The 25,761-nt window shown below is 39.4% G+C and overlaps 1 protein-coding gene across 4 annotated transcripts in view; it reads right to left on the reverse strand.

Annotated features, from left to right (window-relative positions):
- LOC115343587 (amyloid beta precursor protein) overlaps positions 1–25,761 on the reverse strand; it is a 243,124-nt gene that overhangs the window by 172,892 nt on the left and 44,471 nt on the right. For all 4 annotated transcript variants that reach the window (XM_030019716.1, XM_030019719.2, XM_030019718.2 and 1 more), the window contains exon 2: positions 18,538–18,705. In XM_030019716.1, coding sequence (XP_029875576.1) covers positions 18,538–18,705 — 168 coding nt within the window. The remainder of the gene's footprint in view (positions 1–18,537; positions 18,706–25,761) is intronic.

Consider the following 25,761-nt stretch of genomic DNA (forward strand, 5'->3'; position numbering starts at 1 on the left):
TCAAGCATGACGCATTTCACAAAGGGCTGGCAGGGAACGAACCAGATCTTGTGCCAGCAGTTTCTGCCCAAAGATGGGGTACTGTTCTGAAGGCATGAAATTAAGCAATTTGATAGCTTTGTGAAAATCGCTACATGTGGAAAGTTACCATTTCCTTTTCCTAAGGTTTTGAAAGAAATCATCAATATAAATGGACTATGATACATATTTTAAATCATCAAATTACCTACCTGAACTAGTTTCACAAGCTTCACCTAAAGAAACCTTCCACCCTTCTGTCAAATAGGAACATATGTGACTGTAACTGAGTCATTAGTTATGTTTGTTGAGTAGATCACAGTATAAAACATATCTAAGCAGTAGCATAAAATCTACAAAAATATACTTGAACAAATATAGTTGTTCTCTATTCAACTATTTCCAAGTTCCACTGCTTATGAAATGACCTACTTTATGTCAAAGTTGTCCTCAGGGCGATGCAAGAACTGTCACAAAGTAACAGGCCTGGGAACTCGTTTTTAATAATCTAATCAATTTATGCATTCTTGAGTTTACTGTGGAACTGGCCAAAGGGTAATTTATTAATCTAAGAGCCTAGATTCAGTTGTATGCATGTCCCAAGAGACAAACATGGCTGCGATTTCCCTTTTCATGAAATCAACTTCAGGCTCTTAGTACCAAGAATGTGAAGTGGTAATATAGGGTCATATTCTAAACATTGGTTGTACTCCATCATCCAGAATACAAGAAAACCATGCATAGTTTAGTCTTGTAGTGAAAGGAATACAAAAAAAGTCTGGGAAATCTGCAAGTTAGAAACAGACTACCTGATGTTCTAAAATACAACTCGGCCTTAAAAAAAAAAAAAAAAAAAAAAATTAGAAGTTGAACATGAGGAACAAAGCTATAGACAGCACTTCTGCAAAAAACATTCAGATCAGTAACATTTCTTGTTTGAGAATAGCACAGGAATGTGCATTCAGTGTTTTGTATTTCCATGTTTTGGTCCTTTAAAAGAGGATACCTACAGCAATTACCTAAGTAGCTCTAAGATGACAGTGCATTTTTTTTCTTTTAAATCAAGCAGCAATGTTTTTTTGGTAATTTTTGTTCTTGTGCATGAGATATACATTATATAGACTGTAGCTTTAAAATACAAACACAATATTTAGTGTCAGTATAAAGAAGATAAAAGTTTCCTTCCTAAAGAAATCACATCTTTCTTCACAAATATTTACAGATTTGTGGTTTTCTCCAAGTTCTTCCTCACAACATTTTGTCCAGAGTAATCAGAACTGCCTCACCACTGTCTCACACAGATACAGCTATCCTGCCTGCAAACTGCTCTCTTAGGACAGTAACCTGGAGAATACATGACTGAAGATAAATCAGGCATTTCTTACTTCCATTACCAATATTAACTATATCTCAGATTAAATGAAGTTCATCGTCAAAGCTCATCTATAGAAACTGTCACTAAGCATTTTCTGAAGTCCTATCTACTCAAGGGGAACTGCAATTTGGAGCCACTACCAAGACAGAAGTTCATTTAGTCTTTCACATTTCACATGTGTCTGTGTTTCAAATAAGGGACTCCATAAAATAACAGTGCTCCAAAACACAGACCATAAATTCCAGCACTCACTCTGAAAATTGAATAAGCTGAACAAATGTACTTTAGCCTGATTAGACCCACATGGACTTACTCAGGATTTCATTTTACTTGCATTATAATTTAATCTGAAATAATATTCAAATGCAGAAAACCCTTATGATACAAATGTTTGTACAAAGATATGCCTCCTGCACGCCTTAAAAAAATTCACTGAGAAACAAACTATTGGAAACATTTCACAAATTTGGACACTACACTTCAGGAGATCAGAAAACTTCCACAAAACTTTCACTTGCTTCATGTATTCAGCTTTGAAGTAAGGATATTTTCAAAGAACCATTTTTTTCAGCTTTTTTTTTTTTCTTCTTCTTCTTTCCTCCTTTCCCCCCCTTCAATTACTGCTGTCTTTTGTGAACTCCCACATAACCAGCTTCTTTTGAGTCACGGGAAAAAGAAAAACAAAAAAACCCCAATAAACCACGGAAACGCTCAGTTTCTAAACCAAGAAAGTATATTAAAAAGTTGAATGCGTTTTCACAATTCTTTTAAAAAGCAATGAAGAACTTTGTAAAAGAAGAATAAAATGATGCATTATAAACGTTGTTGAGACTTCCACAGAAATTTGCTTCACATTTCCATGTTGGGAAAAGGGGCGGGGGGCAGTCAGTAAAGGGCAGTGAGTGTGCCAGGCAATGGAGGCCTCAGCAGGTCACACAAAGCTGCTGAGGAAGCAGCTCGTACCTACATGGAGCAAATTCTGCTTTATATGGAACAGGATCTACTGCTCATGTCTGATAACACTCACAAAGCATTACTGAAATCTAATGTCCAATAGGATATTAAGAAATCTTCATTAATTATTAAAAGTATTATGGCTCCCCAGATGACTTAGAATTCACTTCTACTCATCAATTGCACTTACTGTTTCTTTAATTCTGCTTCAAGTAATTTCAAATCCCCAGGACAATGGCAGAAGAGAAGGGTATGGAGAGGTCTGTAACGACTGCCACCTGCAAATGTCTTTACAACAGAGCTTGGAAATTTGTCCAAGATAGATGTAAAAATTCTGACTTTTTTTAGAAAACTGGTTGGCACCTTCATTTCCAGTTGCTAAATTGGACTGAAAACTAAACTAATCCCAATTTTCTGCTAAATACTGTACCTGCTAAAGAAATAAGCCATCATCCTGAGCCTGTGAATAATGTCCATGTGGGTATTTAACAGGAGGACCTCCCAGCCACCTCCCCTTTTGAGAACAAGGGCTTTCACAGCCAACAATCCTTCAGAGGAAGCTGTGCCCTGGAGACCATGGGTGACTGCCAGTTTGAAAGCAAAGCGAGAAATGAAGTGGGCATCATCATCTGTGCTTTACCATAAAGCGAAGCCCTACTGTCCTTTTTCTACAACAGACTTCCAAGTCTGCCGGACTGCACACACACACACGGGCACAACGCCTATAGTGGCAGACTGAGTTAGCTCTGGGTCTGAAACAGAAGTACACGTGCAGTGTCTGAGGGCAATTCAGCTGCATAACACTCTGCACTCTTTTTTAGTAAAATCATAACACCTTATTACTGGTTTTTTTCAGACTGAAACCCCACGTAGCAGAAAATCCCCCTCTGTTGCTGCATTACTGCAGCCAACCCACCTGGCTTCATTTATTTTCCAGCAGTGAGAACACATGAGGTCGAGCTCACAGCCCCTCAGACCCACACACCACCACTGCACATTCGCAGCAAGCCCCGCTAGTCACAGGCTCGAAGTTGTTAACACACCACAGGACAGGTTAGGGGCCAAAGCTTTTGAGTAATTTTTTCACTTACAGGTAATGAAAATTGCTGCAGAGCTGGCTGCTGAACCTTGCAGACATGAGGAGGAGAAAGGTTCCGAGAGAAGCTGCTCATAAATAGGTATATAAGCACGAAATGTAGATGTGCGTGAAGTTCCCAGTCATTGGGCTGTCTATAGGCATCTGTATGTTTAACAGAAGCAGCTCAGAAGCATGCAAACCAAAGAACAAACTGTCTTAGTGCTCCATCCCCCACCGAAAAGAAGCTAAACTTTTTCTTGCCAGCCTTCGTCCTCCTGCAGTCTGTTCCCACACAGATGGCAAAATGTTTTTTGAGGCCTTGTACTGCATGCTCCACTGAAGTCAATAGGAACCCTGACACCGACTTCTCTAACAGAAAGATTGAATCCACCAACAAAAAGAAAGCCAGAAAAATGAAAAGCCTTTTTTTTTTCTTCTCCTACAAAAGAACAATCTCAAGAGGATTAGGATGGTAGCCAAATGGAGAAACCACAGGCACTTCAAATTGCTCCCAATGACTCTATTGACCACAGTGATGTTAATCCCTAGAGAACAATGCTGTGGCATAACATTAAAGTCCAATCATATCCAACAAAAGTTCCACACCAATATATGTAAGAACTTATTCTCAAGCAGAAACGGGCTGTGCATTTCCAAGTGCTCAAAGGCATGCTTAGCAAAGGGAGCATTAGAATAAACTTTAAAAGACCAAGTTGATTATGAATCTTCTGAGATGTGTCGATCCTGAATTTTAAAGGACAGAGTAAGAAGGACTGTAATCCTGCATCTGCTTTCCAATGCAAAACACTGCACAGCTGGAACATGCCCATGCACACGCTCCTCTGCACCATGCATCTCACCAGCAGATCCCCCAACCCGCTTGCACAATGGGCGAACACCCAGGCCAAGAGCAAAGACCACCCGTCTCAGCCAGATACTGTCACAGGGTCAAAAGGGCAAATATCACCATGCATTCTCAGTCCACATACTGTATGCATCAGGCTTTCAACATGAAATGAAAAAATGATGTCTACTTAACATGAGTAACAGTGTCAACAGGTTGCTGACAGCATGACACAGCTACTTGCCAAGCTGACTCCTACCCTGAGTGAACTGCTCTGTTACTTGAAATCTGAACTATGCCAGCTCAGTTAGGTGGTCCCAAAACATGACACAAAACCAGTTTCTACCATCTCCAAGTACATGGGGGGAATAGGTGATTACTTCGGTCATTTTTAAGAGCTTAGCACCAACTCCAATCCACAGACATTTCTGAACTTCACACACCTCAAGCTTGTAGAATATTTTGCTCTTGAAGAGGAAAACAATGAGGTTTGCAATATGATTTCATTTCTGTTGAAGCCTGCACCCCGTTCTCATTGAGGCACGATCTCCAAGGAAATACAAAGACATGACCATAGAAAATTTTCTACTGTGTTAACAAGACTTAGGCTTCAGACTGCAAATTTGGCCACTCCTGACTGCTGGCACTCTCAAGTTGGTTTCCTGTCTTGCTGATTGTTATTTTTAAGATATGCTGGGCTAATGGTACGGTAACATTAAAAATCAGGAAAGAAAAGTGTGACCCTGGTTGAATGCTCTTTAAAAAAAAACAATTGAGAGAGCAGGTCTGATGTGTAGCATTAGTCCTCTTCCTGCCTGAGCATCCAGTTATTCCCATGCTGGAATAGATGAAGCAGTGCAAAGTTCCTCTAACAGAGCCCTACCAGGCAAATACACAAATGCCTTTCACAGAGGAAATAGCATATGAAAACCCTCAGTTACTTTACTCTTACTGCTGGGGCGGGGGGGGGGGGGGGGGGGGGTGTTGCATGATGCAGATTAACATTTCCAATTCTGAAGCTAAGAAAACAGAAGCTATGAATGCCCAGAAGAGCATACCACATGCTGAGTACACCAACTGACACAAGGTGTTGATAGTCTACCAGAGTCTACTACCATTTCTTCTTGTTCACTGTGTAACAATTCCCCAATTAACCAGCTGCTTGAGGCAACTAATAAACATGCAATTGTTGTGGCTGCGTGCAATTAAACAAGCTTAGAGCGCCTCAAGAACAGGACATTCTATATAGGAATGCCCAGCAAAGGCATCAAGGAACAAATAACAAGAAAGGGGCTTCAAGTACTATTTGACAAGTACTATCAAACTCAACCTTTGGCATCAAACTGACTTGCTCTTCATGATCAAAACTGTTTACTACAAGAGTATTTAACAGATTGGCATCATGACTAGTAGCTAAGTAGAAAAAAATTTTATTTTTTTTTTATTAATTGCTACACAAACAGGTACATTTGGAGTCATTATGGTAATCACAACTCAAGTGGCAGTAACACAATCAAATGATTTTTGTTCTTGCATGATTCTCCAATTTGCCAATTCCTCAAAATCTAGAAAGAACTTAATATTAAAAAGTAAGTATGATAATTTATTGTATGTCTCTTCTACTTTTGTTTCACAGTAAGACTGGCAAACAATACATTTAATTTAAAACTATCTTCGGCACACTTTCTCCAACAGGAACAAAGTTCACTGAATTGGACTGAAGTAAAAATAAATAAATAAAGTTTGACCATTCCAATCAATTACTTCTTGATAAAAAGGATTTTCAAACTGGTGAAGAAAGAAGAAACAAAAAGTCCTTAACACTCCATATTGCCTTGGCTCATCCTGGGAGAGAGAGATTACTTCTCGCCTTGCAGAACCCCACCTACACTTCTGTTGAAACTTTCAGAAACAAAAAAAGCAGATCAAAGCTTTAAATGCTCTTATCTTCAGGATTATGTTATGATGCAATCTACCTTATTACTGCGCTCTGTGGCTTAGCAGTTTCTGTTATTTAGCAGGGTAACTGTTTCAGAGATAAGCTTTGATTTTTTTAGTACTCATTGAAAGTGAGACATTACACTAGACTAAAGTTCCTTCTCCAAAGACTAATCTAAGCAGCAAAGTCAATGTAAGGATTTGCACAGACTTCAAATAACTGTATCAAACTCTTAGCTCAGTGCGAGCAGTTTTGCATCAATCTATTGCTGCAGCCCTGTGACAGCCACCAGGCTGACCCTCTAACACCCCATAAGACAGGCCAGAATTTCTTGTGGAAGAAGCTCTATGACATGGCTACACAACGTGGTAAATTAATACATCCCATTAATTTGCAAATATTGAATCCACTTCTGCCTTATGCTTAAGACAGGATTTTAGTTTGCTAAACAACTGCAAGAAAGAACCGTAATCTTAGAAAACAGCATGTGAGACTCGCTCCTGAGCACAGCTGCTCTTCCTTCACCTCCAGCTGCAAAACCCTGGCAGAAACAAAAGCAACAGCAAAACCAGCAACAGTTAGGACTACGTTTGAGATGGAGGGTCCATATCCTTTTTCTCAAAATACTTATGGCAGGCCTGTGGAAGAATAGTTCAGCAAATGACCCAAGAAAACTAAATTTCAGATCGGATAACCACTACAAGGATACTGCATTACATCAAATTTCTTAGTCTTTCATTCATCTGTCAATTCTCCTCTGCCCTGCCTGCTGTCATCATCCTGTCTAAAAACACCAGCCTTGTTCACATTTCTTTATTTTCACCTGCCTTCTTTTCTCTCCTTTTCTGCACAGATTCTGGTATTTTGGATCTATTTGCTCTCCATTTATGTTCCTACTGCTGCCCAAAATTAAATTAAGGAGCCACATTTGCATCTCTGATTAACATGTCAAATCAAGCCTATAATGAAGAGCAGGCCACATCTGTCTTCTAGACCTAATAACATCCATTTTTTTCCCCATTTAAATTGTTCACGTTGTCTATTGCCAGAGAAAACTTGCTGGGGAAATTCAGGTATTAACTGGATGTGTTCTTCCAAAAACACAAAGGACCAAGAGGCAGAAAGGCACAGTGCCTTCAGAAATATCTGAAAAGCTTCTCCTTCACAGACTGTTCAAACACCATAGCAAAGCTATCCTCTGGTCAGCTGTCATAAAAAGGCAAAGTCCCACCCTCGCCTTCCACCTCTCCCGTGTTAGCACTCCAGTTCATCTAACCCTTGGTGAGCAGGGTCAGAGAGAGAATCTCGTCCTTTTTTCCTGTTTGTTTGCGGGGGTTAGCTTTGTGCCAGTTCAGCTCCCTAAATTTCCTCATAGCAAGATCAGACATATGCTAAAATCTGGCAGAGCAGAAATGAGGAGGAAGAGGGGAGGAAAACTGACTTTCTGAAACAACATGTACCGCTTAAGCTCAACACTTCTGCTGAACCGCTCCATAGCGGCACTCCTGTTAGTTTGGTAAGAAACTCCAAAATTAGCTTGCACAGTCTGATCGTCTCATAGGAAAGACTGTTTGTTCTTGCTACAGATCTTAAGCTACAACAGCTCAAGATGCTGAAGTTGAAAGTATGCAAAAGTGGGGACATTCAGGAACTTCAAACCTGGCTGAATATAGGAGACTTCTCGGTCCTCCATCTTGCTCCAAACTCCAAACCAGAGAGATGCTCTTGTATGAAATGCCTGGGGTAGAGGAATGAAATGGTGATAGGAATACATAACACTGCTGCTCAATAGAGCGGCTCTGATCGATACTGGCACCAAAATCTTAAAAGCCATCGTCCAGACTTCAGCAAGTAATTGCCTATTAACATACCCACCAATGTGTTCTCAGCAATACCTCAAAATAAGAGTTTCTATGACAATGTCCTCTAATAATACAAAAAAGTATACACATATTAACTTACATGGTATTACAAGTTTAGCTTTAATAAGATCAGTCTTATCAAATCCCCTTCAGTTCCTTGTTTAGAAGCATAAATGTAAATTCTGCTTCTTGGATTATTCCTTCTGTTTTTTTTTTACATGAAGTGCACAGACTTGCCAAGCTGCATGGGAACTTGGACAAATAATGTTAGCTGCAACACTTCACAGATGTTTAAAGAAATACTCATCAAAATCAAATTTTTTTTTTTTTTTTTTGGTAGTCTGTAATTAGCTCAAACAAAGAAAAGCAAAAAAAATGCTAAAGGATCTTGATACTGCTGATAGTTTCCCATGTTGCAACTCAGAAGTTGAATTTACAAAAAAGCCATTTATTGACCACAACTCTGGCAGAGATGTCTTCCCAGGCCAAGTGGAACAACTGAGTAATCAATGGAGGAAATTAGGTCATTTATAAATGCTTAATTATCACTGTTCTTCAAGAAAACATATGACTTAGGATAAAAACCAAATCAATTAAATTGCATTGGTTTATATTCTAATGGAAACATTGTGCAGTTTCTTCAAAACAGCTGGAATTGGACATCTTGCATATCATTAAATTTCCATGGGGTCAGTGCTTTTCTGACCTACAATGATATTTATAGAATGAGAAACTGTGCTGGCAAGAAAAACTTTTGTATCAGATCATATTTACTCATATCCAGTTTAACAGTATTCATGTTTCAATATTCATATCCAGACATGAAAAAATTTAAACATGGTATTGTCATTACTGTGTAAGTGATTTTCCTTTCTTTGTGTTCATATATGCAACAGCTATCAGCACCCACAAAATACAAAGCTGGTGTTTTAACAGATATTGTGATGCCTCTTCTAAACACTACACAGTACCTTTCTAGAAGAAGCTCCTGCCTTAGCTAAAGTGGACACTGTCCCTTTCCCTAGCAAGGATTCACCTTAAGGCCTCACTACAATTTGGAATAGTCTTAGGGACCTTAAATCCAATGCTGTTTTCATTCTCAACATTAAGCCAGATACCTCAAGAGCTCTGAAAAAAAATCTAAAATCCTCACCTTTCAAACTTTTTTATTAGCAATTTGCAATAACACCCCTTCAGTGAAAAATCTCACCCTAGTCAAGAAAATGAAAAAAAAAAAAAAAAAAAAAAAAAAGATCAGCTAAAATTCTGTTTAAACTATTAAAAATAACATGTTATATGTATATAAAGGAAAGAGGTGGATAACACCATCAATAATTGGCCAGATGTTCAGAAACCTCTCCATGATTATAAATTATAATTAATCCAAAACCATCTAGAACAATTTTCTGTAAGGAGCACACATCTATAAAAACAGATTATCAGTGGGATTTTTTATTAGCCAGAGGTATACAGTATTTGGAAGATTAAAGCAGGCACTCAATACAGTACTACATAATAATTTTAATTGCATAAAAGCTAATTGGATGATAATGCCACCATATGAATTAGAAAGTGGTGGTAATAAACTGCTTGGGGAAAAAATGGAACGTCCCAGAAATCAAGAAATATTTCCCCCATCCGACCTTGGGGCATTGCCCTGCTATGAATTCAAGCAAGCATCACCTTCCTGACAGCTTCAAAGCTACGGAGCAAGAGAAACTGTCTTTCCCTTTTTCGTTTTTGCCTGCAGAACTGACAACTAAAAATATGTGCGTAATGTCCTTTTACTTGCAAAGACAGACTTCTGAACATAAACCCATTCTGTGCTACCAATCTACACAGATTAGCCTACTGTCTGCTAGTAATAAGCTTCATAAACACTGTTATAGTGAAATAAACACATTTGTAGTCAGTATTTATGATTTCCATATATTTCAAAGTAGAGGGACAAGGGTGAAATAGGGCAGGGAAGAGAGAAAAAAGAAACCTGCCCTATCCAAAAAAAGTAAAAGAAAGAAAACTCCTAGAAGAGAGTAACACTACCACCACAAGAAAAAGCAATAAGATATAGCACAGGAAAGCTATAGAGCCATCCATAAGGGATGTGGATGACCCTTGTCCATTTACTGCTAGCACATCTCCACAAGCCAGTGCTAACACAGAAGCTGGATCAAGGAACTGACCTACCTCTGAAAACATCCCCCCTAAGAATAAAAACTGCATCACAGTGGAAACTGACAGGAGTTAGAGGACCCAGAATGACCTTTAGCAAAAGTGGGATAGATCTGTGCCAGACTGAAGTATTCATGCAAGCATGGTCTGAAAAGGTAGAGGAAAAGAAAGTAGATTAGCATGGACATTTCCTCCTCAAAAGGGCTGATACATAACAGCTGTATATTTATAATAGATTTTTCTTTACATAAGGTAACCATCACACTGTATGCCCACTACCTCTTAGGCTTATAATATTATTTATTAAAGGAACAGCTGCTACCAGTCCATCTCAGAATTACATAGTGTAAGATATTTGGGAGATATATCTGTAAAGAAAATAGCAGACAACTTACTATGATAATTCCGTATGTAAGAAGGAAAAAAGAATGGTGAAATGCAGTAGTAGAGGTCTGCTGTTTTGCCCCCACCAGGACACCTTCCATGCAACATCACAGGTACAGGAGAGGTAACATCTATACAGACCACATCCAATGCTACACAGCCCTCTCAGAAGTTTCGTGGGCTTCAGTAAGGGCAAGAGTGGGGCCAGTCGAGCTTCGCTCCTTCCCTAGGCACGCAGGGAGACTTTGTGGAAGCGTGGTTAGCCGGTCCTTTTGTAACCTTAAGGAGCAAACCACAAGCACAGAGCACAGCATGCTGGTGATAATATAAAACATTTTCTTCTCGTCTTTTATATCTCCAATCTAGCAGATCTCTTTTGACATCTTGATCACATGTTAAATGGTTGTCTGCTAGTTCAACTATGAACCAAGAAAGGCAATAGGACTACCCTGCATACAGCCACTGCATTCACGTATTTTAGAGGGCAGAAGCAGCAATGGTATTCCTGGCACAAACACTATGCTGGTGGAACCTGCCGATTAAGTTGAGCCATTCATCTAGTCCATCATATCTGTGAAATTCAAAATTAATCTAGGGGAAAATGCAGCATCGCAGCTTCATTAAACGCTGCAATACACATTTACCTAAATATCTATTTATGCAGACAATCCTCATCCGTTTTCATCCTTTTTCCTCCCTCAGCCTCAAAGCAGAAGCACCCCGCTTCCATAAAGAAAACATGTTACTTCAAAAGGAGTTGAAAAATTTATCATAAAAGCAACCACCTACTGAGATCCTGATGTTTTTCATCTCATTTCTTTTTGAGACATGCAAAATGGTAGGGAAAAAATGAGAGGGGACCTTTTTATGATCAACAAAAGAAAGGCAGGCATTATCTTGCAACATAGGCTCCAAGTTTTACTAGTCACTTGATTTTAAATACATTTAAATGGCAGACTGGCCTTCTTTCTCAAGAAGGTTGTATGGTGAGCATACTGAGCTGTAACTGCAAGATAAATATACCATCAGTAGTAGACCCCGCCTTTCCAAAATCTAAGCCTTCATTGAAGCAAATGAGATTTAAGCACTGGCAGACCGAGTGAACTAATTCAACTTTTGCTATGGACCAAAAGCCAAGTAAAACAAAACACCTCAATAATCAATGCGAAGAGTGCTAAGATACTGTTCACCCAAACTTTTAAGCATGACTGTACACATCTCAGAATATACCAACAAACATTTCTCTTGACAATGTCATTTGTTTTTAAGGACAATCTGTGCTGCCAAAAATCTGTATGTTTTCCATGGTGTTTCATTAAACGGATCACTTTCCTCAGAGCAAAATGTATAGCTTTTTAGGCTGCTGAATTTAGAGTAGTACAGGCTTAAAATACATTTTCTTCTTCAATACAGTGGCTATTTGGTTTGAGAAACTAGTAAGAGCACATTATGCAGTCTAGATAAAAACAACAATTCATATTAGGATGAAAATGACAAGGTAACATGGAGAGAAACCATTATCAAAGCAGCAAGACCATTTTTATCAGGTCTCAAATTCTCTTCTCAGAAGAAAAGGCAAAACTATTGTTTTCCTTTTTAAGATCATTGGCATCCCTAGCAGTTCAACAAACCCTTTAACAAATCTTCAGAAGCTCTCAACAAGGACAAAGACTAGAGAGGGAGGGAACCACTGCCATCAGTCCTGCCTGCCTGCCTCATTCTGCCTGGCGTGGGCCCCAGGGCAACAAGCACAGAAGGATTATCAGAGATGGTGGCAGTAAGGAGCCAAGCAAGTAAATAAAAATGAAGATGGGACAGTCGTCTCCTGGCCCTTTTGGCTCATGTACAAAATAGGGGACTTGAGGACTGCTTTGAAGCTGGGGGTTGTGGGGTGAATTAATGTCAAGGCCTTATTATGGTCACATTCCAGCTTGTACTGGGTCTGGCTAAGGAGCAGCTTTGGGTTTCACCAGCAACTTACCTAAACACATGGCATAAACACAGAAGATTGGAGAAAATGACAAGATAATTTTTAGAAGTATTATGATCAGAGATTAGAAACGTCAACACTGTTCTGTCAACAGTTATAATGAATTACCTGTTACCTGAATTTACCCTACTATTTTCTGCTCCACATAACACAAAGACATAGTTAAGAGCATAGTAGCATACATTTATAATTCTTTTTTTTATTTCCGGGGAGGACTTCTGTAAGAAATACACATCCAGTGCAAGATGCTCATGGATCTTCATGGTGTTTAGAAAGAAAGTGGACATATACCACAACTTTACAAAAGAAACCAAGCAGTCATGATGTGATTTCATGATGTGGTTTCAGAGATGTCAGGTGTAACACCTGCCAAAGCCAACATACACTCCACATGTGAAAGTTATTCTAAGCATCTAGCCAAAGATCACACAGAGAGCCAGCTGCCGATTACAAGGTGCAGCTAGATCACCAGGCTCCCAGGTTTACACTCCATCTGCTCAACCATCCACGCAATATCCAGATCCAAACTAGGTTTTTTGCTATAGTTTTGGTTTGGTCTTGGAAAAAAGAACAAACCAAAAAACCCAGTTCCATGCATACCTGAAATGGAAATGAGCACCTCCAAATTAAACAAAGTGGGTGAAAAAAACATGCACTGAACAAAATGAATTTTTTTGCCACCTGTGAGTGTTATTTTTACAATTCATTTTGGACACTGAATTCGGCACAGATGGCAAAATAATTTCAGTCCTTCAAGGAACTCAGATGTATCCTAATTACTAGACATAAAATTCAGCACATAGTAGCTGTTCAAAATTGCTAATATAGTAAAACATACACCATCTGAACACGCATTCCATTTAAACAGGGAACTGAGCGCACCTAGATTAACTTCCTACTCCGCATATTCATGTGACTGAAAACACATACTTTGCCAAAGGGCAGGCACCAGATCGGTTTTATGAAACCCGTTTAGCAAGACAAGGGCTGACCAGCCTCTGAAACACACCTTCCTTCAATAGTAATGTGCCGCCCCAGCGCTTGAACATGTGGGGGTGGGGGTACCCAGTTTCTTCTACAAAACAACAAAAAGCAATATCCAGGAGCAGCTGTCCCCAACTGTTTTAGAGCATTAGCTAACCACCCATCAGGGGCTGTTAGGAAGAAACTTTCCCCAAGGGGCTAGTTATCCAGTAATTGTGTATGGCAGGTTTTTTTCCAACATCCCTCCGAAACAGCTGGCACTGCAGTGTCAGCAGCAGGACTAGATTGACCAATGGCTTGATTTGAAGCGTCAGCTAGTACACTCACAATATGTTAATGATTTTGGCACATACACAGGCATAACCACTCTATTTACATTAATGCAATGTTGCTCTAGCACCTGCAGCACTTGCATTTGACAGCTGTTTGCAGATCAGGCCCATGCCATTTTACTCTTCAGTAACAGGTACAGTTAATATAGTGGAATGCTAGCTAGTTTGACATTAAAAGAAACCACTAGTAAATTGTATTTCTCTAAGGAGCATCTCGTTCCACCCAAGAAAGCTTGATTTTGCTGTATTTTTAAAAAAAGAAGAGCCACCAGCTTAGGCTGAACATGGGGGAACATGCAGATTTGAAGGCAGAGAAGATGGATGTACTGTGCTTCCAGAACCACTTCTTGTGACTTCAGTAGCAGAGTTTAACTGAAGTCAAGAAAGTTAGAAGGCAGTATTCAAGTATCTTCCATTTGCTTTCAAATAAGTAATGTACAGTCTGAGCTTTGTCATCTTTAAACCGTGATGTGTTGTCCAAATATAAATTCAGACAGTTCCTGTGCTGCACTGAGCTCCCACTCAAAAGAAGCAAAGCAACAGCAAATGACATAAATCTTTAAAACATGTAGGTAGTTCTGCTTATTTCCCATTCCTCCCTTTCTGCCCCTGCAATGCTCCTCTACTGCTACTTCCTGCATAGAGACTTCAAAATCCACCTACGCTGGCAGTGGACGAGGAGAGGCAACAATGACAATCTCAAGGAAAAGATACAAGGCTCCCAGTACCTCTTCTCTGCTCTGTCCTTCTGTACATCAGGCACCTTCCAGCCCAGTGCTCTGACCACCACTCAGGCATCTGGCCTTGCATTGTCAAGAAAAGCTCTTTTAAAACAGCTTACAAGAAGGCAGAGGAACGTATCTACTTTTAAGTTCTCCTAAAAGGGGAGATGATATTTTTTATTTTTTGAAAGATACCTTCCAGAAAGAAAACAAAGCCAGAGAATACATGGAGTATCATTCTGGATTAACAGTGAGTGAAGAGGAGTTTCCCCATAAAATATACTAACTTTGTATTATTTTAGAGCCAAGGAGCCACAGAGCAAGATCTCCACTCTACTTGCTCATTGAGTTTCTGCCCAGTTGGCTTCTTCCCATATGTCCCTTCTGGTCTTTCCCTGGTGCAGGAGGAACTGCGTGCATAGGCTAACTCTACAGGATCTACCACAGTAGAGCATCATCTCTTGCATTACAGCCATAATCACAATGCCTGGCACAGAGCCACACAAGGTATCTGCAACAAAAAACAGGATGGACAGACTTCTCATTAGAGGTGCAGGGGGAAAAAAAAAAAAGAAAAAAAAAAAAAAAATCTTACCTTCCCTTGCTCCCTGTCATTTCAGGGCTCTGCTCAGAGCTGGGGAAAAAACTCAGTACCTCAGCAGACCAGTACTAACAGCTGCTGCTATAGGAAGACCGAAGAACTAAGGAAGCTGCCATGGTGCCAGGGAGCATGAAGAACATAGATTCAGGAAGAGTACCTGTCTGCTTGATGAGCAGACAGTATATGCTCAGCCTCTGCCTATACTGAGAAAAAAATGCACCCCAAGAAGCAGCAGTCTTCCTTTTGGGGAAAAAAGGCAGCATAAACAGGAGAGAAAAGGAAGGAAGGAAAAGGTCGTACTTGGCAAAAGTAATCAAAAAGGAGATTTTTACCTGCATACCATTCCAGTTCAAGAGGTACCACATCTCAGCCTTGATGCCTATTGCTTCCTGCTAATGGGAAAATGCAAATTTGTCCCATTCCCTGATAGCAAGCTCTGTCTTGCAGCCAAGGTAAACAGCAGAAGGCAAGGGGAAAACCACCTCACTTGCTACCCCCAGGATACTAAGCATATTTGGAGGATCAAGCAACAGGGGGTTCCCCAAAGCTGAGAAGCCAGTCTGAGTTGCATTTACTAGCACTTCTCTACAAATTCATTTCTTTGTTAGAAGTTGGTGCTTTTATCCAACTCTTCTGTTTCTCTTGTCAGGTCATGGGAAAGTTTAACAGAAGCAAAGCAGTAGTGCCCTTTCCTGGCCAAAGCCAAAGCCCAAACCCACCATGCTACAGACCTGGCCGCAGAGCCACAGGAAGACAAGGAGGACTATGGGGGAAGAGTCATACAGAACTAGGAGCTTCTTTTCATACTGCTGGACTGGATCAACTTCCATGTGCCTTTTTGTTTTAACTTGCTGTGAGCAGCTCTGACCTTCCTAATATCTATTTCTGAATTTTTCACCAGCATGAAAAAATGGGGGCTCACATGATTCCTTCCCCACCCCCAAACCAGCTGCTGACAGAGCCCTGGTGCTGCCACGTGCTCTTACATCCCAGACCAGCTTGCCCCTTCTCCACCAGTGTCCTACAGCCAGGTGTACTGTGCAGCTCAGGGGTGTGTGGGGGAAGGATAGGGCAGGATAGCTAGGACATTGGCAGTTTCCTGTGAACAAACAGAAAGCATACTGGTGAACACAGCAACGGAAGGGGGTTTTTTTAGGCAGATTCCCATGTTTTAACACACCACAGAATTGCTCACTTCAAGTTAATAAAAGCACACTGCTTAATCACACACACATAATAACATAGATTAACTAAAATTAGTAAGATGCCTGCCCCACTTTTAGGGAGTAGATCTGCCAGCACCTTGCCCCACCACAGGGCAGAACCCCCTAAAACTATGCTTTTAACTGTAGCTAAAGAGACGTTCTAAAATCATGACATGATCATCTAAAATTAAGTTAATGAACTGTCAAGCACACAAATCAAGGCTATCACCACACTGGAGTTTAAATATTCATCCTTAAAAACTCAAGTAACAGAAGGTCTCCCCTCCTCTGTTTCTCCAGTCAGGAGAAAATTTCAGATTCACAGAAAAATTCAGGTTAAAAGGGACCTATAGAGGTCATCCAGACCTTCCTCTGCTCCAACCAGGGCTTACATCTAAGCCAGACCAAGGTGCTTGGGCCCTTGCCCAGTTCAGCTCTCCCACTCTCCAAGGATGGGGACTCCACAGCCACCACAGGGCCACTCTCATGGCGAAGAATGTTTTCCTTATATGCAGTCACTATCTTCGTTATTATTCCCTTTGTCATCTAACAGTATACGGCTACTACCTTCTGACTGCTTTTGCTTTCCTATTCCCTTTATTTTTAAGAGTTGGTGTTTTGTTTTTTTTTAATGGCACCCCAAATTTCAAAGTCACCTGACATTCAGCTGATATTTACAGCTCCAAGTCCTTGTTCTGGAATCCTTCCCTACCTGCAGCATTTATAACTGCATTGCCAGCCTACTGAGCTATTCATGCCTTAAAACACCCCAAACTTTCTACTCTTACTTCCTGTGAATTCATGTATTTCTTTCTATAACTTTAGATAAAGACTTACTAGCTTGTAGACTTCTATTCACTGATTCTCTACTTCCATCTTTTTATTCGCTTCCTCACCCTCAATAATTTCACTATTCATAAATAAATTTTATTTAGACAAATCAAAGAAGACAACAGAAAACCAGAAGAAACCTCTGAAACCTTACTAGTTTAGGTTTGGTATTTTTGTTAGTGGTAAACAAAAATATGAATTTCACAAACTAATACTCTTAGTAAAAAGACAAAGCTACTGGTAAAGAATCAATTTTAATAGACATTACAGTACCCTCCTTAAAATGAATATTCTAGACCATAAAGCCCCAACCCAGAAAAAACCGAACGAAACACTGCAAGCAACAGAAGGAACAATCAATGGGTGAAAGGACAGGAATGAAGACATGAAGAGAGCAGAGACCCAAGGAGTGAATTATCTTGCTTTCTAAAGAAGCATTTTCACAGGAATTGGTTTGACATTTAGGAAGCAAGACAGCTACTGCTATGGCAATAAGCAACAGCCCCTGCTTTAAAAAAACGCAGAGATGGTATAGAAAGACATAAGGACTAAAGCGACTCAAGCCATGCCCTTTTGTTTCATGGCATGAAATCTGCATTTCCTTTTCAAATTGTCACACACTGGTACGAGATTATCACGCTATCACAGCATGGAGACAAAACAAAACTAGACCCACAATCTGTTCTTAGGATGTAAGCAAGTGGGTAATAAGCTTCTGCTCTCAAATATGAAATCAGTCATTGTGACTTCAGCTGTAGGGCAAGCTTTTTCTATTAAGAAACTCTGAATGGTTCAGTGTGCAACAGAGACCAATAACTCTGGACTGCCCCAGTGTATTTCAGTATAATGGTAGGATGACAGAAGACATGTTCCAGCTGACTCTTTCAAGATTAGCCCAGAAACAAGGGCATTTTATATAATAAACTGTCACCTCAGCTTTATTCAAAATACTTTATAAGCAAGAAGCTCATTGTGCATATACTATACAAAAATAATCCCCCAAGGGCAGAAGACAGAGGATTGTCCAACAACAGTTGCAGTGACCCCCTCCCCAGCAACCAATTTTTGGAGCTGTTTTAACAGGCTCTGGAGAGAACCTCTTTAAAAAGGACAAAAAAGCCATGGAGCAGAAGAGAAAAAAAAAAAGAAAGGAAAGGTCCCTACAGACACAGCTCTCCAGCATGTGCCTGCACTTCGGTGCTTCAGAAGAACAACCACCGTAGCTGTTCCTGAGGACGGGACTTACTTCCTGACAGTACTGGAGAATCCCTTCCTTTGTCCCAATGCAGGTCTTGGTGCCAGAGGGGTCCGATTCCCACTTTCCATTCTGCACATTCATGTGCATGTTGAGTTTACCACAGAACATGGCGATTTGAGGCTCTGCCAGCAACCCAGTGTTTCCATCAGCAGGCACCTGAAAAGAGAAGGAAAAAAAGTAAGTTTTAAGCTCACATCTGACATTTCAGTCCATCCAAAGCAGGAACAGCTCAAGCAAGCCTGAACTAAACTCTAAGTTTACCCACCCATGGCAGCAAAGGCTGAAATTGTTTGATTCAGGCAGATTTGAGAACCATAAATGCAGTCTTCATAGAAATCCGAAACACACTAGTGTAACATGGAGTTTAAAGCTGTAACCAAACTGTTTTGTGGCCCAAAATTGTCTTCTGATCAACTTGGGCTAAACGCAGAACAACAAGCATACTTGGGGCACGATTACAGAAATTTAATTTTCCAAGCATACTTGGTGTACAGGGGGAGGGGTTCACTAACCAGTAACAAAAAAGTAACAAGTTTTCCCCAACAGTTTCCTAAAAAAACCCACAATGTATCTTTTTTGAAGACCCTCTGTAGTTCATTTAGACATTAAGCACACAGGCTGTATTTTATCATGCCTTATAAAGACAGTGGGTTAAAAGCAGCAGTTTCCACTTAAGCTTTGTTTTGATTGAACCTTAAAATGCAGTGGCTGGGGTGGTACAGCTCTTTCTTTCAGCCCTCTGCCCTCCAGTGTAGCCAACCTCAGAAGGTGTAAGCTGAAAGTACTCGCTTCAGTTTTACCATCTGAGAAACACAACGCAAAGATAAATCTCCTCTTTGGGCTAGGTTCCTCGAGAGAATTCAATGGCTCTCCACTGCCCCTCCTGCTCCAAAGGTGAGTCCGTCACATTCAAGGTACAGCAGGGTATGCAATTAGGTTTAAATATCTATTTTTAACTTTTATTCTTTTAGCTAGAAGGCTTCTCAAGGGGAAAATTAGAAACATTTTAAATTTTCATGAGAAACTGAAGAAATAGACTTACAGTCTTACAAGAGGTATGCAAACCCTGTATCTTAGTTCCCCCACTCTTTGTTTAAAAAACAGAAAAAAACTTCATTAATTTTATATGCCTACAGTAATAAAAAAAAAAATTAAAAAAAAATCACACCAAGAAACATTGCAGGAGTCAACATCTAACTACCCTAACACATTAGCTTAGCACTGCAAGTCAAAATGCCACAATTAAAACAAGTTTTTTCTGTTTTTTCTTTTTTTTTTTTTTTTTTAATGAGAAGGAAAGAACATTTATTTTCCTGCCCTCTTTAAGTTGTTAACATGTTACGACATTTTTACTTAAAAAAAAAAAAAATAAAGCAGGAACACTTCTACTGACAGAGATTTCCCATTACTATCTCAATTTCTCTTCTCCTGTGGAACAAGTAAGCCCTGTACAATTTAACAGTCAACCATCACTGTCCTTCCACTGCGTAATAAGAGAATTTTCCAATAACTGGAATGACACCTTGTCTGGCTTGCCTTGATCGTAAAGCTATCACATGCTTACTCCTCCTAACATCTTCAGAAACTCTGGAGAGCATCTCAAACATGACATCTGTAACAAACACTTGCAAAAAATCCTTCAAATTAATGACTTTTTTTCTTTATAGATGCAACACAACCCTATCAAAATTTCAATAAAAACAGAAATGAGTCATTCCACAGGTGACGTGTGAATGTGAGCTCTATTCAGTCAGCTCCTCCAACTGAGATCTCTATTAAATTAATAAAGCACACAGCAGTCATACTGTGGCAATTTTAAATTTTTTTCCCCTCAAAATCCTAAGTTGTAAATTTATGGAGACCTTGCCTTGTGGCTTTGTAATAGTGAGCTTTTTGGTACTTTTTGCCTTAGCTTTGAAGACAGCTGAAGTTGGGGGGAAAAAAAAAAAAAAAAAGTGGCTGTTTACTTGGAGTGCTATCAATTTAACTCTAACAACATGACAACCTATGACTGCCTACTTAAAATCTCTTTCCCTTCAGAAATGACATGACATCTCCCATCTTAATGAAATTACCAGAGCAAGTCATGATCACATTTAGCTTTCTATATTTTGAGCTGACAGGGCCATACTAATGAACTGCTCAGCATAGCACTTCACCTTATTGATTAGGACAGCTAAATGTTTCTAATCATAAAGAAATACCAGAGCAATTAACAGACACTGTAAACACAACTAAAGCATTTAGATCATGACCATGAATAATTCAAATACTCAGCTTCCCAAGTTGAACTTTGTTAGAGTGTCCTTAGAGCAAGGATAGTAGGTTAATGGATTTGTCTGTTACATCTCCAGCTAAGATGCAAGACTGAGCTTTCAAATTAACTTTCTATAAACAACCAGAGTGAAAATAACACCTTTTAAAAAAATTTAGGTCAGGGGGAAAAAAAAAAAAAAAAAAAAAAGACACATGAAATTATTTAATATCTGAAGGTTACTGCTTACTACCACTGGTGTTTAAATTGAAAGCCTCTCACCTTTAGTATGAGCAGCAAATTTATACATTGCTTTTTCAGCATGGTACCTGCGCAACTTGCAGTGACATTGCAAAGTTTTAACAGGAGAACAGACTCATTGTTGAGATAGCAGTGAGATGGCACAAAGGCTCTTTCTATAAAATGTGCCTCAAATCCATGATTTTTGCCATCTGATATTTCATTTCTGAAGAAAATAAGTTGATCTGCTATGGCACTTTTTCTGATTGAAAACTAGCAGCTTCCTGCTTGTTAAGAAATTACTCTTGCTGCACAGTCCACAGAAACAGCTGATGTTGATGGAGGTTTTTCTGCAGAGATAATGGTCAGAACACAACAGTCAAGACTAGGAGAATTTTTTGATGCGAGGGCAAAGGATGGGGGCGTTATCAGATCTGACCTTGGCCTTACCTATCCTAGATTTAGAGCTTCTGCTGGGCCTTTTGACAACACCTGAGCAGATACTCCTGTTAAGAGTGTATGACTAAGAGATTTCCCTTCAGTCCATTTTGCAAGCATATGCTTCACAGCATTGTTACTTCCACTTTCCCAAGAGTGAAGATCATAAACACAGTGACTGACAGTGATTCCAACATTAAAAAAAGGAAGACATACAAATTTTTCAGTCATTGGCCAAAAACCTGCAGCTACTGCATTAAGCTATATATTGCACCGTACTCTCCTACATATTATTTTCCTCTGCAATCATTCGGACTATGACAAAATTCACAGGAAAAAGCCGAAATCCATAAAGTTAAAAATCCATTCTTGGTCCAAAATAACTAGTTACACTAAATAACAGATAGCTAAGAAGAATATTTCTGATGCCACATTGTCTGGTTTCTTCCAGTTTCTCTATGCAGCCCGCCACAGCAAGCCTACAAAACACACAGCCTTTTGTTAATTTTACCAGAGTGAAGTAGCAAACAAAACTTGGTAGCAAGATGCACCACACTGCCCCTCTTGCCAGCGCCCCACCACTGAACACAAGAGCATTCCCAAGGGGCCTGCTGAAAAGGGAGCCCGGAAGAGATCAGTCCTCATAGCCTTGATTTTATGGCATCTATTTTAATCCAGTGGACATTCCTAAATTAAGAACAGTATCTTAAGCAATGAATTCAAGAAAGCATTGCTGCCATTTAGTTTTATACGGTTGATGGATACGAGAGGAGAAAACAAGAGACCACGTGAAGCCTCTCAGGCTCCTTTGGTCTGGACTGGCACTAGTGGGGGTCTCTGACACTTACTGGCTATACCTCGTCTCCAACTTGGGGGTCTCTCCCACCTACACAAATCCCAGTTTTATAAACACTTCAGTAGGTCCTTATGTTTTAAAAAACTCATTTGACAAGTAATCCTGAGCTGATAAGGCCTGCAGGCCAATTTCCAACCTCTGCATTGTAATTCTGCTCACATGCTCAGCATAGCATCTATTGGTAGGAAAAAGCACAAAAACTAGTAAGCAAGGGACTAACAAAATTACTGCATACCATTTCATCTCTCATGCAAACATCCAGAAGCATTCACCTCCAGCACACTCACCTGCCTGTCTTGTGGGTTTACACAGATCTTCTACATTCAGCTCTTACAGCAGTCTCTGCCACAGACTTTTGCCCCTCCCAAAGTTAACAGCTCGGGAGACTAAACATTGATAACTTTTCCAGCTAATGTACTTAAAGCACCTCTAGGCTATGCTGCCATTTGAAGACTAAGCTTTACCCAAAACTGCAACTATATTTTCACTAGGACAGCACTAGAAAAGATTTCCAGGGAATGAAAGGTGTGCTAGAAAGTGCTGGTGAGTCTTATCCCTGAGACCTCCAGGTAAGAGACTAAAAATGTCACTTATGCATTGCATACCACACCAAGAGCAAGAAACAACTTTCTCTTCAGCCTTCTCCCTTACCATCAAGTTTGTCTTGAAGACCTCAAGCATCACAGCACTTTGGGGAGAAATACAGTTTTGGTTTTCTCCCCAGGGACTGCATCGTGATGATGCTTCACTATCACACCAAAGCCAAAAATAAAAGATTAAACTTAGCTGAGATAACTAATTTCAAGAGGGCTCTCTAGTCTGCACAAGTTACTGATAACGTAAAACCTAATGAACTATTATTGATTTTAACAGAGACATCCAACAGCAGTTTCATCACAAAGGGGACAACAGTATTTCAGAGGGTGAAAAGTAGCACTTCTTTTAAAATATGTAAACTTAGAAAGATGAAAAACAACTCAAAAAAAGGCAGGAGAGTGAGAGTAAAACTAGATGCAGTAATAAGTGAGTTGTCCCATACACGCTATCATAACATTTTAAACACATGAATTCATGAATCACTGGTCACATCAAAGGTATATCCAGCTAAAATAAGTGAGTTGGTCAAGAATTTTATGTATCATTCAAGTTTTCTTCACAGCCAATGGTTTAATTCATTTACATTCATTCCGTGCCAAGAAAAGTTATCTGCCTTACAATGTAATTAAATGATCTAGAGCACCAATCTACACAGGTAAGCAGCTTCTAGACAGTAATGCTGAGTAACATAAAGCTACAGTTCAGTTTGTTAGAATAATGCCTGTAGTGGCAAATCTTTCCTTGACTAATCCTAAAGCTCTCAAGCAGATTAGTCTCCTGAAGAGTAACTCATGCGACACAAATTACATTAACAGCAGCTATTTGCTTTATTAGTATTCTACAAAAGTAAAAACTCCAAGCATATTAGTGAAACTGTAATCATATATTATTTTGTCTACTTTGCATATGACTTTGAAGAAGTAGCATATGCTTTTTTTCTTGCCTCTTGGCGAATCATTAAATAACAGTTAGACCAATTAGCACGCTGTCTCAAGGTAACTCCAGAAGTTATGCTTTGGTTTTCACAGTATGTCCAGTTTTCAAAGACCAAATAAGATACTACTCATCACTTTCACAAGACATCTGGATCAGAGATCAGTTTCTATAATGGTGAACTACCTAAATTTGAAAAATGGCAACTACAGGATTCTGAAAAAAATTACGTCAATCAATTGGACACTACTTAGAGCTCTGTGTTAATACAGTAGCCTAATATGTCAGAAGACATTCAAGGACCAGCCTGACATTTTTGATATAGAAAACAATCATTAAATTGTTAATCATTTTTTTATTATTAACTTTCAAAAGTTCAGTAATGGTAAAAGTTCTGAAAGACAGGATGCATGGCCACAGTAATACTCAACACTGACAGCAGGTCCTCCCTTAAAGAGTTTCAGCATTTCAGAGGCCTGAATTCCAGCTGCAAGACTCATTTCACCTCCAGTTGTGTGCATCTTCTTGTGTGCTCCTCTGCTACGTTTCCTTCTTACGAGCAGCTAAATGCTGAAGCGCTTATAATATTATTTGACAGTAAAGAAACGTAAAATGCCTTTCAAGTATAACTTTTCAGTATTTTGCCTACCCTCAAAGAGTAAGTACAGTCAGAACTCATTCTTTAGATGGGGATACTGGGAAAAAAAAAAAAAAAAATTGAATCAACACTTAAGACTGGGATCAGAAGACAACTCCCTAAGAGAAAGCCCATCAGGTACATAACTGCTTCCTTGGATAAGGAAGGAAGAGGGACATAATCCAGCTGTTTTCCCATCAGATTGTGTCAAAGAAAAATTTATCAACCTGGTCAAATTAGGACAAAACATGGTAAGTCCTGGCAAAGCCACCTGAATGACATTGTTTAATTACTGGAGCCTGTCTTTGAAAACAGGTGTTTCATGGTATTTTTCTGTTTGTTTTGAGAGGGAAAATGGTCATTCCAAGTATTTATTTGATGTATTTAAGTTTACATTTTGACAATACAGAAAAAAAATAAGACATCACACAAGCATTAAAAGACTAATATGTAGTGAAACTGTTTCTTTCCAAAGTTAAGATGTAGTACAGAGATGCCTCTGCTTTCCCCTCTTCCAGCCCTGGTAATTTAAACACATCTAATTGAGGAGAGGTGCAAAGGGTCTTTTGTGCATCTGTGTACTCCACATCCATGTAGCACGCTGGATGCCATTTATACAGTTTCCAAGACACTCAAAAAAGATTTTGGTAGCAGAGCACAGAGGACTGAAAGAAGTTTATCTAATTACAAAATTAAGAAATGGAATACTTTACCTTAACAAACAAGCAAAACAAAAACAAACTGTTTGGAGTTTTTTAGCTCATTACCGTTTCATCTTAACATCAAAAGTCCTTTCCCTATCAAACACCATTATTTAAGACAGAAAGTGTAGCCCTCTCCCCATCCAGTCTCTGTCATTGCTTTCTGCAGTTACAAAAGTAATTAGTGTATTTGGTAATAGTTCTTCATAATCCCTATTTCAACAACAAGGGTTGGCTTTGTTCACAGCTAAAGTTGTACTCAGAGAACAGGCTGGAAGGTTCTACCCTCAAGAGGTTTTCCATCAAGGGACCACAGTAACACAACTTCAGTCCAGATAGCTCCTCTATTAACTTATAATTAAGGACTACAACATAATATGAAAATAAGCACCAGACCTTGTATGTGCTATTATTAAACATCAAAATATCAAAAAACATTCCCCAAAGGACCCTAAGATGGCTTCTATGATTTAGGTTGTTTTATTCTGCAAACACTAACCTGAAGCCACTTTTGTAAGCCTTCAAAGTGTACTTAATTTGTATTAATTGCTTCATT

This window comes from Aquila chrysaetos, chromosome 7 (assembly GCF_900496995.4).
Source record: "Aquila chrysaetos chrysaetos chromosome 7, bAquChr1.4, whole genome shotgun sequence".
Lineage (NCBI taxonomy): Eukaryota > Metazoa > Chordata > Aves > Accipitriformes > Accipitridae > Aquila > Aquila chrysaetos.